A 16903-nucleotide genomic window follows, 5' to 3' on the forward strand; every position below is an offset into this window, starting at 1 on the left:
CGATGAGGTCATTAGAACGATGAGGTCATTGGAGATGGAGCACGGTGTGCAGGAGGATGGGGAAAGAAAACCGACTTTTTTCGGAAGAAACCATCCAAGGATTTGCCTCAGGAGATTTAGGGGAACGATTAACGACATGATTGTTTGTGTGTATTGATATGTAGACTGTTCTTATACTTCCTTTTGCTGCTCGCTCAATTGGCAGACTGACCAGAATGACGGTGTATAATTGACGCCTGCCGCTGTTTCTTTCCGTAAATACTTTCTTCTGTTTTTCACAATGCAACCGAACGTGCTGGAGCACTGATTAAGACACTCATTTGGTTTCCGGTCGAACGATGCTTCAAATCTCCATCCGGCCTTCTGGATTTATGCTTGTCATGGATTGTAAATCGCTTAAGGCGAATTCTTTCAAAAATAGTATGACCATTTTTCTTCCCTTTTCTCTCTTATCTCTTCATCCTCAGCTTGACTGCATCTATAACTGCCTATTCGTCGACAAAACGTAAAACACTAATTTTCTTATTCATCTCTCCTTAATAGTCCCTTTTCATTCTGCATTTTACTTCTCATTTAATTTTTAAGTTTATTTTGAATTGGTCTAGCTTCCTTCTGCTAACCTTACAGCTTACCTGCGTACATGACCCTGCGCCAGACACAGTGTTTCAGATACCATTTTATCAATTCTGTGTCCATCAGCCTTAAATCTGAAAGTGTAAACATTATTAATTGGTCATGATTTGCTTCTGATGCCTTCCGCTTTACCTTCCTTAAGATTGCTTACTAGGATAATTTTGATTATTCACTTATTGTTACTCTAATTTGAGCCATTTTGCATTATTTTTTAATTTTTAGGTACTGAATACGACAAAAAATTTGTTCTCGTACTTATTACACTTTAAACTTCAGAAGACTTTATTCTGTACACTGATTCTGGTTCATATGTCATCTGTAAATCTGGTATTGAAGTCATTGATTTCCACAACTGGAAAGCCGTATTTTCAATGTTAAGAGAGAGAGAAATTGTAGAAAACAGCTAATAGTTTTGGGTGCCGATTTTGTAAGCAGCCTTGTTTTACGCCAATGCAAGCGTTAATACGTAATCTGGACTACACAAAACATTTATTATTTGCAGCAGAAAACTGGTAACTGGTAACAACAGAGGCGGGACTGTAATCGTTACGAAATTTCTCTGCCTAATCGGAAAGATGCTCCTGTGTTACATTGTTTCCTACCAAAAGTTACAGAATTCATTGAACTAGTCGCATGTGATTGGTTTCGGATTGTATTTTGACGTTTACGCTCTTCTGAAGTAGCCCAACAGCGGTAATGTCCAATTTCGAATGTGTATAAGAGGTTAAATTGCTATTTGCCCTTCATTTTCTGCTTCATAAAATTCAATGTGTTGCATGCTAGCTGCGTTGCTATTGATCCGTAGCTTTCATATCCGGAAAGTGCGGGTTCTTGTCGACATTCTTCTTTATTACAGAGCCATTTAATAATAAATTGTTAATATTTACAAGCAACTTTAAAATTAGAAGTTTTGTAGCTGCCGGCCGTGGTGGCCGTGCGGTTCTAGGCGCTGCAGTCCGGAACCGCGGGACTGCTACGGTCGCAGGTTCGAATCCTGCCTCGGACATGGATGTGTGTGATGTCCTTAGGTTAGTTAGGTTTAAGCAGTTCTAAGTTCTAGGGGACTGATGACCTAAGATGTTAAGTCTCATAGTGCTCAGAGCCATTTGAACCATTTTGTAGCTGAATAAGTTTTTATGAGTATTGCAGTACCGGCAAAAAGGACTTTATATTGTGCTGATTTCAGTAGAAGATTCTACGGCCAGAAGCGAAATATAACGTCCTTTCGACAATTCTTACAGACTGTGCACTCATATTTAAAAATAGTTAGTCACAACCCAAAGACTGTTTTAACGCATCTTTCAAATCCTCTCATTTGCCATTCCACATTACCGCGATCTACCTTTAAGGTTCACGTAAAGGCCTATAGATACGACTGTTGTCTTCGACCACTTTATCTAGTATATTTTTCAGTAGCAACTCATTTCCACATATGTTCCCAACAAATCTCTCTCTTCCGTTCATTGCGTTCTTTGTTAGGCATCTTCTCAAATTGTTAGATCGTTATTCCTTGCTCTAGAATTGGTTTAATTTTCAGCAGTATCCTCTAACACCACGTTTGAGAGACGTCTGATAACTTCATTTCTATCTTCCACATCGTCCACGTTTCCTCTCGCTACAGAGATGTATTCCAAGTACTGCTTTTTTTTACTCTTTTTTCCGGTTTCAAAGTCTGCTTTCGTATGTTAGCTGCTGTTTCTTTTTAGGGAGGTTCTTGGGTCTTGCGCAGTAATTACTGCTATGTCTTTCTAGCCCCTATCTTCTTTATCTACTGCACTTTCAAAATTGCAAAATTCACACACCTTTTCAATAGTCTTTTGTAGAAGTTTAGCTTTTAGGTCGTCCGCTTGCTGTGCACACGTGTGTACGCAGTGAATTTCAGTTTTTTTAGCACACAGGACTTACAAAACACTGTTCTGCTGTTTACAGGAACCTGGCCAACAACCTCGTGACATCCATTTCTGCGGGAGATTTCCCACGACTGCCAAACTTGGTTGTGCTGTAAGTATACACCCTCTCTGTTTACTACTAGCTGGTTTTAATTCTGCCCAACAGCCTGTGTAGCTACGACTGTCCATTCCCTGCATTACAGTGGAGCGGGAGAATGTCGCTCCTTTGGCCAGGAGAAACGGATACTGGCGGAGTCACGAGAGACGCAGTTCTGGGTGGGGCTGCCTGCCTGGGGTGGAGCGTAATAACGGAAAATAGATTTGCTGCCGGATTGTGATGACAACTGCGCGGTTAGCGCAAATGTTTCTCCATTAATGGCGTCGCTGACGAATGCCTACAGTATTACGCTCTCTGCCAACATAATTGATGGCGTGCAAACACCGAGGGCTTAACACTGCCGCACAAGTTATAACTGCGCCTTGTTCTGTGTGATTCATTTACGCCGCTGACGGTCGTTGCATCTAACGGCAAATGTGAAGCGTGAACTTTGTTTCCGCGCGTACCGTGTTCGCAAAATCTGACAGTTTGATGTCAACCGTAACATACACCTCACAACTGTGCAGGCTGTGGCGCTTAAGTCCGAACAATTTTCGATTTGAATTTCCCACCATATCGTAGTTCCGTCAAATATCGTGGTTGGCGTTCTTGAAAGCCATAAGCATTTAGTAAACAGTCAGAACTGGAAAATGGACGAGATGTTACGGACAAGTGCGGAGTACAACCGAGGAGCCGCGATTATCGAAAGTCTTCGCGCTGGGTGTTCAACAGTTCGATTCTTCGGGTACCCGAGATCAACTATTTACGATATTGTGGCCAAGTATGATGCTTCCTGGGGTTCATATCCTAGGTGTTGCGTCCAGTGAGGGTGATATAATACCGCTACATTTCTTTGAAAAAGAGACAAACCGACACAAAATAAGTTTATCTGCAAGTTTTGAGAAATGTCGTGAAACCATGTATGGTAACTGTGACCTCGGGGAGACAATATGTCTTTCAAAAGGACGGTGAACTAGCTCACACGAGCCGTTTAGTCCAAAAGTAGCCCTCGGATAACGTCAACATGAAACTTACTGACAGTTTAGAACCGTGTGCCAGACCGAGACTCGAACTCTGGACCTTTGCCTCTCGCGGGCAAGTGCTCCACCAACTGAGCTACCCAAGCACGACTCACGACCCGTCCTCACAGCTTCAGTTCTGTCAGTACCTCGTCTCCTACCTTCCAAGCTTCACAGAAGTTCTTCTGGTCCGGAGTTCGAGTCTCGGTCTGGCACACAGTTTTAATCTGTCAGGAAGTTTCATATCAGCGCGCACTCCGCTGCAGAGTGGAAATCTCATTCTGAATGTTAACATGTCCTGGTCAAAGGAGTCCTGGTCCCGAATAACCCGGATTTGAAACCCCTCGATTACTATTCGTATATTTGGAACGTAGTCGAAAGAGTTACCAGTAAGATGAGGTACCTTAATGTCGAATCTCTACCCCACCACTATCGAACCAGCATTCGCGAATATGGACAGCGCTGTTTTAAAGAGTGCTTGCAGTCGCTTCAGGATAAGACTGGAGGCAGTCATTAAGGCTGAAGGGGATTACGTCGAGTAATGTTACTCTTGAAAGATACCACTACTTATATATAAAAGGATTTTCATTTTAAGTTTTATTTTGTTGTAATAAATTTGTTTTTTCTTTTTTTTAAGTTTTATTTGTATGGATTTAAGCGCCGCACCCTGTATACTTCCACGTTATTCTGCTGCTTTGAGAGCTCATACTGTACCACTGCAGTATTTAATTTATCGTTGTCAGAAGAAATGATGGTGGATTCAAATCATTAGTGCACAAAAGCTTCGTACTGGCTCCATTTATTTACACGATACAATCTGTGACAATCGCTGAAGCGTCTCTTCTGTCTAGTTGTCGCAAACTCGTAATGGCATCAATCCGAATAGCCGTGAGCGTGTTAGAGGGGTAACAGCGGAGAAAGGAGTGATACATTTTCTGTTTTTCGTTTATTATGCGCTGTTCTACAAGAGGCGACGAGAGAACCAGGTAACTGAGGAAGTGCTGTTTATTGATTTGGCTTTCATAGAGCGTGCATTGGAGGAAATCAAAGAGAAATTTGGAAAAGGGTTATACACTGAAGAGCCAAAGTAACTGGTACGGCTGCCTAATATCGTGTGGGCCCCCACGAGCACGCAGAAGTGCCTCAACACTACGTGGCATGGACTCGACTAATGTCTGAAGTAGTGCTGGAGGGAACTGACACCATGAATCCCCAAGAGTACACGAGGGTGGAGATTTCTTCCGAACAGCATGTTGCAAGGCATCCCAGATATGCGCTTTAATGTTCATGTCTGGGGACTCTGGTGGCCAGCTGAAGTGTTTAAACACATAAGAGCGTTCCTAGAGCCACTGTAGCAATTATGGGCGTGTGAGATGTCCCATTGTCCTGCTGGAATTGCCAAAGTCCGTCGGAATATGCAATGGACCTGAATGGCTGCAGGTGATCAGACAGGATGCTTACGTACGTGTCACCTGTCCGACTCGTATGTTGACGTATCAGGGGCCCCATATCAGTGCAACTGTACACGCCCCACACCATTACAGAGCCACCCCCAGCTTGAACAGTCCCCTGCTGACACGCATGGTGCATGGATTCATGAGGTTGTCTCCCTATCCGTACACGTGCATCCGATCGATAACATTTGAAACGAGACTCGTCCGATCAGATAACACGTTTTAATTCATCAGCAGCCTAATGTCGGTGTCAGCGGGTCCAGGCGAGGCGTAAAGTTATCAAGGGTACGCGAGTGAGCCTTCGGCGCCGAAAGCCCATGACACTTGTTATGGTCCACCTTTCAATTTGACACCCGTTATTGATTTTCTTACTCGGGTGGTAAAGGATAGCAGCTCACTGATAGATAACTTCTTTATAGACCAAGATAAGTTTAACCAGATAAATGCTCAGCCTGTTGAGAATGGTCTTTCTGATCATGGTGCACAGCTAGTTACAATATATGACATAGCTCCATTCAGCAATACTAAACAGTCCTCCAAAGTAGTACGTTCAGTCAACGATTTAACAATTGCAAATTTCAGGGAAAGCCTACAGCAGTTAGACTGGGATGAGGTGTACCGTGAACCTGATGCCAATTTAAAATATAATTTATTTCATGACATTTTTGTAAATTCATTTGAAAACTGCTTCCCCAAGAAAATAGTTAAATATACTCGTAAGAAACCTTGTAACAAACCATGGCTTACTAAGGGTATAAAAATATCTTGTAACCGGAAAAGGGAAATGTATCTGACAGCAAGAAAGAGTAGTGACCCAGAAACTATCAAAAATTATAAAAACTACTGTGTTATATTAAGAAAAGTTATTAAAAAATCCAGGAGTATGTGTATCATGTCTGAAATCAGCAACTCTGATAATAAAATTAAAACAATTTGGAATATTATTAAAAGAGAAACAGGTCAACCAAGAGCAGAGGAAGACAGTATTACCATCAAATTGAATGAAAACTTTACGAACAAAAAGTCAGAAGTTGAAAATATTTTTAATAATCATTTTCTAAATGTTGTGGATAGAGTAGGATCCAGGTGTTCATTAGAAGATGCTAGGCTGTTAATGGAAGAGGCCATACCTATGCAATTTGATACAATCGAAATCTCACCCACTTCTCCCTCTGAAATTAGGAAAATAATAAACTTGCTTAAAAGCAAAAACTCACATGGAATTGATGGCATTTCCAGCAAAATACTAAAAGCTTGTTCTCAACAGATAAGTAAGATTCTCAGCCACCTGTGTAATAGCTCTCTGGAACAGGGCATTTTCCCTGATAGACTGAAATATGCTATTGTTATACCTTTGCATAAAAAGGGGGATAGATCTGATGTCAACAATTGCCGTCCAATCTCCCTTCTAACAGCTTTATCCAAAATTTTTGAGAAGGTAATGTATTCAAGAGTAGCTTCACATATCTGTAAAAATGAAGTACTAACAAAATGTCAGTTTGGTTTCCAGAAAGGTTTTTCAACAGAAAATGCCATATATGCTTTCACCAGTCAAATTTTGAATGATCTGAATAATCGAACACCACCCATTGGGATTTTTTGTGATCTCTCAAAGGCTTTTGATTGTGTAAATCATGAAATTCTGCTAGACAAGCTCAAGTATTGTGGCATGAGTGGGACAGTGCACAAATGGTTTAATTCGTACCTAACTGGAAGAGTGCAGAAAGTTGAAATAAGTAGTTCTCGTAACATGCAAAGTTCAGCACATTCCTCAAACTGGGGAACTATCAAGAATGGGGTTCCACAAGGGTCAGTCTTGGGTCCTTTGTTGTTCTTATTATATATTAATGACTTGCCATTCTATATTCATGAAGAGGCAAAGTTAGTTCTCTTCGCTGATGATACAAGTATAGTAATCACACCTGAGAAACAAGAATTAACTGATGAAATTGTCAATACTGTCTTTCAGAAAATTACTAAGTGGTTCCTTGTAAACGGACTCTCACTGAATTTTGATAAGACACAGTACATACAGTTTCGTACAGTGAATGGTATGACGCCATTAATAAATATAGACCTTAATCAGAAGCGCATAGCTAAGGTAGAATATTCCAAATTTTTAGGTATGTCCATTGATGAGAGATTAAATTGGAAGAAACACATTGATGATCTGCTGAAATGTTTGAGTTCAGCTACTTATGCAATAAGGGTAATTGCAAATTTTGGTGATAAACATCTTAGTAAATTAGCTTACTACGCCTATTTTCACTCATTGCTTTCATATGGCATCATATTTTGTGGTAATTCATCACTGAGGAATAAAGTATTTATTGCACAAAAGCGTGTAATCAGAATAATAGCTGGAGCTCACCCAAGATCATCTCCATTGCTTTCATATGGCATCATATTTTGGGGTAATTCATCACTGAGGAATTAAGTATTTATTGCACAAAAGCGTGTAATCAGAATAATAGCTGGAGTCCACCCAAGATCATCCTGCAGACATTTATTTAAGGATCTAGGGATATTCACAGTAGCTTCTCAGTATATATACTCTCTTATGAAATTTGTTATTAACAACCAAACCCAATTCAAAAGTAATAGCAGTGTGCATAACTACAATACTAGGAGAAAGGACGATCTTCACTATTCAAGATTAAATCTAACTTTGGCACAGAAAGGGGTGAATTATACTGGCACTAAAGTCTTTGGTCACTTACCAAATAGTATCAAAAGTCTGACAGATAACCAACAAGTATTTAAGAAGAAATTAAAAGAATTTCTGAATGACAACTCCTTCTACTCCATAGAGGAATTTTTAAATATAAATTAAGAAAAAAAATAAAAAAAAATAAAAATAAAAAATAAAGAAAAAAAAAACACAAAAAATTGTTTTATTAACTTAAGTATGTTGTTAAATTAACCTAATTATGTCATGTATTGGAAAATTCGACTCGTTCCACATCATTACGAAATATCGTATTCATGATCCATGGAACTAGTATTAATCTAATCTAATCTAACCTTTGAAACCTGTAGAAATTTGCGGAAGCGTTGCACTTCCGTGACGTTGAACGATTCTCTTCAGTCTTTGTTGGTCCCGTTTTTCCGGCAGCAGTGATGTCGAAGATTTATTTTTTTACCTGATTCCTGATATTCGCGGTACACTCGTGAAATGGTCATACGGTAAAATACCCACTTCATCGCTATCTCGGAGATGCTGTGTCCCATCGCTTGTGCGCCGACTATACCATCACGTTCAAACTCACTTAAATCTTGATAACCTGCTATTGTTGCAGCGGTAACCGATCTAACAACTGCACCAGACACTTGCTGTATTATATAGGTGTTGCCGACCGTAGCACTGTATTCTGCCTGTTTACGTATCTCTTTATTTGAATATGCGTGTCTATACCAGTTTCTTTGGCGCTTCAGTGAATTCAGTAAGAAGAAAGAGAAACTTTTGCTTTGTTGATGACATTGTAATCGTGCCAAAGACAACAACGCTCTAGGAAGACCAGTTGAAAGCAATGAATAGTGTCATGAAAAGAGATCATAATACCAGCAGCACTATATTTAGAACAACAGCCGAATTGAATCACGTCATACTGAAGGAATGAGAAAAAAAAAGAAATTTCAATGGCCAAAGTAGTTACATAAAATGCAGACTCTCAACAGCAAGAAAAGCGATTCTAAAAATGAGAGCTTCGTTAACATTTAACATAAATTTAAACGTAAGTGTTTTCTGGAAGTGTATGTACTGTACGGACGTGAAACGTGGACGCCAGTCAGACAAAAAGACCACTTTTGTTTGCAATCATTTCTGTATTATTGTTTACTTTAAGTGAGCTCAAAATTCTGACAATTTATGGTATTAAGTTTTGCATACTTGCAGTATCCGAGAGCCAGCTGAACTATATCAGCGAAACATCTTAACCATTTACTCGCGCACTCTATGACTTTCATCTGACTATTGACTTCAGACTATCAAATGTTACTGTCAGGTACGGATGGCGATTAACGTTGAAACATCGGGTTTTAGATTAAACTGACTTTTTTTCATCTCCAGTTCAACGTGACTGTTGGAACCGCTTAAAATAACCGGTTTCTGAAACAACCGATTTTCGGCTCTTTATTGCTGTTGTTTCCACTAATGAACGTAGACATCGAACAAAGATTAAAAAATTGTAAGACTTTTACATTATGCGTTTCAAGATACCTACAGCCCAAATATCAAATAAAATGGGGAAGAAATAATAATAATAATAATAATAATAATAATAATAATAATAATAATTAGACCATTCTTGCATAGACCACCAAATAACCCACAAGTCGAAACAACAATAAAACTATCAACACAATCATACACAACAAAATAAATGAATACACAACTATGGAAGAGTTACAACTACTGGTTTATGTAGGGGCACTCACTGCACTAAATATACACACTAGACAGAGATCAGAACCAACCAACACACAGAAGAAACCCACAAAACCAGCATGGCAACACAGGCTACAGATCAGAATAGAAAAACTGAGAAAAGACATCGGACAGCTAACACAATTTATAAGAAATGAAATATCAGACAAAAAACGAAAAAGGTTAGGTAAAATCTCATAACAAGAAGCAATAGAGCAATTAGATGAAAAGAAGCAGAAATTACAAACATTGGCCAAACGACTTAGAAGATACAAAAAAGTGAAAATAGAAGGAAACAAAACCAAACATTCAACACAAACCCAAAGAAATTTTACCAAACAATAGATAACTCACACATAAAAATAGACAATCCAATAAACATAACAGACATGGAACACTTCTGGAGCAACATATGGTCAAACCAGGTACAACATAACAGGCATGCACGGTGGATACAAGCAGAAACAGACTCATACAAGATGATACCACAAATGCCTGAAGTGGTAATTTTGCAACATGAAGTCATCCGAGCAATTAATTCTACGCACAATTGGAAAGCCCCTGGAAATGATAAAATAGCAAATTTCTGGCTAAAGAAGTTCACCTCAACACATTCACATCTAACTAAATTATTTAACAGTTACATTGCAGACCCATACATATTCCCTGATACACTTACACATGGAATAACTTATCTGAAACCTAAAGATCAAGCAGACACAGCAAACCCAGCTAAATATCGCCCCATAACATGCCTACCAACAATCTACAAAATATTAACTTCAGTCATTACACTGAAATTAATGACACATACAACACAGAACAAAATTTTAAATGAAGAACAAAAAGTCTGCTGCAAAGGAGCACGAGGATGTAAAGAGCAACTGATAATAGATGCGGAGGTGACATATGAAGCTAAAACCAAACAAAGGTCACTACACTACGCATACATTGATTACCAAAAAGCTTTTGATAGTGTACCCCACTCATGGTTACTACAGATATTGGAAATATACAAAGTAGATCCTAAATTGATACAGCTTCTAAACATAGTAATGAAAACACATCACAGCCAATACAGATTAAGTGTGGAATATACCAAGGAGACTCATTAAGTCCTTTCTGGTTCTGTCTTGCTCTGATCCCACTATCCAACACGCTAAATAATACAAATTATGGATATAATATTACTGGAACATACCCACACAAAATCACACATTTGCTATACATGGATGATCTAAAACTACTGGCAGCAACCAATCAACAACTCAACCAATTACTAAAGATAACAGAAGTATTCAGCAATGATATAAATATGGCTTTTGGAACAGACAAATGTAAGAAAAATAGCATAGTCAAGGGAAAACACACTAAACAAGAAGATTACATATTGAATAACCACAGTGACTCCATAGAAGCGATGGAAAAAACAGATGCCTATAAATATCTAGGATACAGACAAAAAATAGGAATAGATAATACAAATATTAAAGAAGAACTAAAAGAAAAATATAGACAAAGACTAACAAAAATACTGAAAACAGAATTGACAGCAAGAAACAAGACAAAAGCTATAAATACTTATGCTATACCAATATTGACCTACTCATTTGGAGTAGTGAAATGGAGTAACACAGACCTAGAAGCACTAAATACACTTACACGTTCACAATGCCACAAATATAGAATACATCACATACATTCAGCAACAGAAAGATTCACATTAAGCAGAAAGGAAGGAGGAAGGGGATTCATCGACATAAAAAACCTACATTATAGACAGGTAGACAATTTAAGAAAATTCTTTCTAGAACGACCAGAAACTAGCAAAATACACAAAGCAATCGCTCATATAAATACATCGGCTACACCACTGCAATTTCATAACCACTTCTACAACCCTTTAGATCACATAACATCAACAGATGCGAAGAAAGTAAATTGGAAGGGGAAGGCACTACATGGCAAGCACCCGTATCATCTAACACAGCCACACATCGATCAAGACGCATCCAACACATGGCTAAGAAAAGGCAACATATACAGTGAGACAGAAGGATTCATGATTGCAATACAGGATCAAACAATAAACACCAGATATTACAGCAAGCATATTATTAAAGATCCCAATACCACAACAGATAAATGTAGACTTTGCAAACAACAAATAGAAACAGTAGATCACATCACAAGCGGATGTACAATACTAGCAAATACAGAATACCCCAGAAGACATGACAATGTAGCAAAAATAATACATCAACAGCTTGCCTTACAACATAAACTTATAAAACAACACGTTCCCACATACAAGTATGCACCACAAAATGTACTGGAGAATGACGAATACAAATTATACTGGAACAGAACCATTATAACAGATAAAACAACGCCACATAACAAACCTGACATCAAACTCACCAATAAAAAGAAGAAATTAACACAACTGATCGAAATATCCATACCCAATACAACAAATATACAAAAGAAAACAGGAGAAAAAATTGAAAAATACATCCAATTGGCTGAGGAAGTCAAGGACATGTGGCATCAGGATAAAGTTGACATTATACCAATTATACTATCAACTACAGGAGTCATACCACACAATATCCACCAGTACATCAATGCAATACAGCTACATCCAAACTTATATATACAACTACAGAAATCTGGAATTATTGATACATGTTCAATTACCCGAAAGTTCCTAAATGCAATATAACATATACCCAACAGTTAAAAGGAAGTGACGCGTGATCAAGGTCTGCGTCACTTTCCATTTTTAACTAGACATAACGTCTGAGAAGAGAAAGAATAATAATAATAATAATAATAATAATAATAATAATAATCAGACACTTATCCAAGCAGGAAAATTACACAGGCTCACAACATAACTCATGAAGCAGAAAATTCAGATTCTCAACTTTGCAAGAAACACGCTATACATATTCAGAAACGGTAGACTACAATAATTACAGAATTTTCAAAAGTGGACCAAAGAAAAAAATTGGCAAAGGAGCAGCACTATTTGGAATGGCCTTCATTGTAGATAGAAAGGTGCTGGACTCAGTAACAGATGTGAAACCCATCAACAATTGACTATTGACCCTAAGAATCAAACACACAAAAAAACTACACCTTTATTAATGTATATGCACAAAAAGTGGTAATAATAAAAAATAGCCTGAAAAAACTGAAAGATTCTGGGAATATAGTCAAAATTCCAAAACATAATGTGAAAACTCTGCTTTGTGACTTCACTGCACAAACTGGCAGAGAACACAGATACAAGAAGGCAGTGGAAAACTATCGAAAACACAGATTTACCAGTAGAAATGACACTCGACTTCTTGAAAGATGCCAACAAAACAACCTAAAAATAATGTCATCCTCACTTCGTAAACATCCCAAAAAACAATAAACGTGGCAATCACCCATCCATGATTTGGGAGAATTCCAAATTGATCATGTTGCAATGTCATGTGGCTACCAAGAAGAAATTCACAATGTGCATGTATGCAGAGGTGCAAATATCGATCCGGATCATTATTTAACCAGAACAAAAATTAAATTCATACCCCATATGAAATTCAAAAGAAAAATTTGATCTACGCAAAATCAAAGACTCCAAAATCACTGAAAAATGGGAAGAACAACGCGGAGAAGATCGGGAGGAATTTCAAAGCAAAATCATCAAAACAGCAAATGATCTGATCCCTCTGCACAGAAATCCAAAATACCCTTGGTACAATCAAGATTGCGAGAACGCACTAGAAAAAAGAACAAAGGCATTTCAAATGTACAGCTGCAACAAATCAGAAGAAACACAGAAGAAATTTTTCGAAATGCGCAAAGAGATTTTTAAGATTTTAAGACAAATTAAACGAAAATGTGAGTGAGCAACAGCAGTCAATCGAAGTAAACTTGGAAGACTTCTACAACAGCTTTGCAAACCAGATCAAAGGGTACTCACCACAAAATCTTTGCTACCGAAAACAAGATTGTAAATTAGGCCTGACAAATAAAGAAAATTGCCAAGTACTAGCCACATATTTTTCACAGCTTTTAAATTGTCCAGGACCCAAAGAGAGGTTCCCGAAAGTGCAGTCAGAAGTCTCACCACAGGGCTCGTCACTACCAACACAAGAAGAAATTTATGCGCACATCAAGAAACTTAAAAGCAATAAAGCACCAGGGGAGGAAGAAATTGTAGCTGAACTTTTGAAAAATTTAGGCCTAAATTAACTAAAAGAAATTACTCAAATATTGCGAAACATCTGGCAAACTAAAAAAATCCCGGATGACTGAAAGATTGCTCTGACCTATCCACCACGTAAAAAGGAAATAAATCAGATGAAAACAACTATAGGGGGAACTTTGTATTACCTGTCACCTCCAACATTCTGTCAGCTTGTTTCTTGAATAGAACACAGCAGAAATTATACCCAAAGTAGTACAATATCAGGCAGGATCCAGACGGAACAGATCATGTCCGGAGCAAATGCTCAACCTCGAAACCATGCTCAGTCAAAAACCTGTAGTACGCTCATTTGTAGATTTCAAAAAAAGCATACGATTCAATAGACAGGCTGTAACTGTTACAAATTAAGAGAGGCATTATATCCCAGAACATGAGAAATCATAAAAAAACACTAATTGGCACGAAATCTAAAGTAAAATTTATGGGGGAGATCTCAGAACCCTTCGTCATTCAAACAGGTGTGAGAAAATGTGATGGGCTCTCTCCTATTCTATTCAACGTAATTCTAGACAAAGTTATGGAAGAATGGGAGAAAGAACTCAAGAAATGTGAGGTTTTGAAGGCAATCCGACTGGGTGTTGCCAAAAATAGTCTCTGCATACCATATCTTGCATTTGCGGACGACCTTGTGATACTAACAGCGGGTGAGCAGGCTGCAGTCAAACAGGTGGAAACACTCATAGAATGTGCAGAAAAAGTACGTTTACAAATTTCATTTGAGAAAACTGAATTCTTTTGTTCAAACACAGAAGGCGCGATAAGGAGTAAATCTTTTGGTTGACTCCAGCTACACATTGCAGAAAGGAAATTGGCATTGTCTGGCGAAACATCTGAGGAAGTGTACCTGATGACCCTTATGAGGGACACTGTAGATTGAATAACATACGGGAGATCCTGCAAACTTCTTTCACTCCCTTCTCTACTATTGCTTCCCTTTCATTTCTGTCGACTACTATTACAGCATTTTTGCATCTGTACGCGTTGTAGACAGCCTTTCAGTATGTGAATATAGGCTTTCCCGGTGTATACTGCTGATGAAATCTTCTAGGGCTTCCATACGGGTAGCTGCGTCGAAAATCCGCGACGTTTCCATCTTCGCCAGAAGAGGATGAGAATGACACTCATCGAAACGTCGCGGATTGTCGACGCAGTTACCCGAATGGAAGCCCGAGAAGATTTCATCGACCTTTCTATACATCACTAAAACGGTTGAGGAAAAATTACAAATAGGAAAAACATTCATCCATCATGTGTATTGCAGATGACGAAATACGCACATCAAGTAAGTAATGCCTGTTCTTTGACGTATTATACATCAAATGATGAAAGTAAATACATATTCCAAGAGGTTCTTCTACTTCACCAATACAGTGTAAATACTGGAGCAGCCCCTGCATCTTGACAGTATTAAGTATAGTCGAACCGCATCGCTTGTCATCTGTAGGCAATTCCTTGAGCTAGTGGACATGGAATAGAACAATTTGCTGTAAGGAACCTGGAGACTAATGCTAATATTTCGAGAATCGCTAATCCAGACTAGTCGCACAGGGCGGCAAACAAGAAACTGAAGAGAGAGAAATTGGAAATAACGATAACAGGTATGTCATTTGCGATTGCAGGCTCTCTCGGCGTATTTCAGCTATGAAATCTTCACAGGTTATCAGCCGTGTGGAGTCGTATGGATACGTAATCTATTGAGACGTTGCGATTAGAAGACGACGCCACACGGCTGATAACCCATGAAGATTTCATAGCAGGTATGTCATTTTCCTCATATTCTTTTCCTGTCTCAAAAAACGAGTATAAACAAAACTTTTCAAATGATGTCGGCAGCTATAGTTTTCTGATTGGGTATCCATGTATTCACACTAGTTGTCAGCCTTTCCATTACCCCTCCAGTGTTACATGACTCAGAGGTTTCCCTGCAGAGTTTCAGTTACAGACAAAAGCAGGCTCTACAGGTAACCAACACTTGGCACTCGTCTTGCTTTGCCACAAGTAGGTCATCTGGTCCTGTTTGCCAGTTTTTCTAGTTGTGCACTTGCTCGCACTTTCCGACCTTTGTCGAGTAAAGTGACAGCCTATGGTAGAGACATATGCTGTCCCACTACACTTAGCGCCCGCTTCAGATGCTTATCGCGCCATCAGGAGCGTGTCCAGCAAAGACCGGAAAGTTGTGGAATGCTGTTGCGATATCATCTCCACGTACTGGTTCCACACTTAACGCCGGGCTGGGCGGCGGAGCGGAACAACGAATATACGCGCAGTGATCGCTGGCAGCGATGGCGCTGTGGATATTTTCGCTGTTACTCAACGTTCTCTGACCGTTGTAATATCTCAGATTAAACTACTGTAAGCTCCCAACGACTGCAATTGCGGTAGTTTCCACGTACCTGTGCCCTATTAGCCTCCCTTCCTGACAGTACCACATCACTGAGAGGCGGATCATTAGCGTAGTCGAAGCGATTAAAATTGACAGCCAATGAGGATATTTCTCTGTTTACTGAACAGTTTGGTCGAGTGGTTAGACTAGTTTGTTTTCGTTCCATAGACCTAAAAACGGGATGATTCTCGTGGGTGTAGAACAAGTCAAACATGAAAAACATATACTACTCTCTGCCCTGATCATTTTTCAGGAGATCGTCAAAACAGGTGAATACGTTTCAGTAATCTGTAACTGAACTGGTAGCGTCTTTTAGAAGTAACCTATGACATCCTGACATCTCAGGTTCGATCTGAGCCAATGCAAAAGTTTTGTATAAAAGGACGAAGACTTTCAGTATAAGGGTTCATCGTCCCTCAACCAATGACCTTGTCGAAGAGGGTGGAGGAGTGGACAGTATTTGAGGCTCTCTTGCTCTTGGGGTGGGAAACTGCCTCTAAAAGACGGACGAATCAACAGTGATTAGGGACATGACAATGCAGAAGACAATGGAAACTACTGCATTTAAGAGACATAATGTATAACCACAGTACATGTGCCCTGTAACTGAACAATTGACAAACTGATCTCTCCATTGGCCAAAGATTCCGGATTAGTCAACGACTCGGATTGCGGGGAGGGGACTAACAAGTGAGAGGTGAGAACTAGCAAAAAATTAAATAACTAACTAAAGGA

At 39.0% G+C, this 16903-nt stretch overlaps 1 protein-coding gene across 1 annotated transcript in view; it reads left to right on the forward strand.

Moving 5' to 3' along the window:
• Positions 1 to 16903, forward strand: part of LOC124805536 (lutropin-choriogonadotropic hormone receptor-like) — a 650587-nt gene that overhangs the window by 420612 nt on the left and 213072 nt on the right. The window contains exon 5 of the mRNA XM_047266105.1: positions 2563 to 2634. Within this exon, the coding sequence (XP_047122061.1) occupies positions 2563 to 2634 (72 nt within the window). The remainder of the gene's footprint in view (positions 1 to 2562; positions 2635 to 16903) is intronic.

Source organism: Schistocerca piceifrons, chromosome 7, assembly GCF_021461385.2.
Source record: "Schistocerca piceifrons isolate TAMUIC-IGC-003096 chromosome 7, iqSchPice1.1, whole genome shotgun sequence".
Classification (NCBI taxonomy): Eukaryota; Metazoa; Arthropoda; class Insecta; order Orthoptera; family Acrididae; genus Schistocerca; species Schistocerca piceifrons.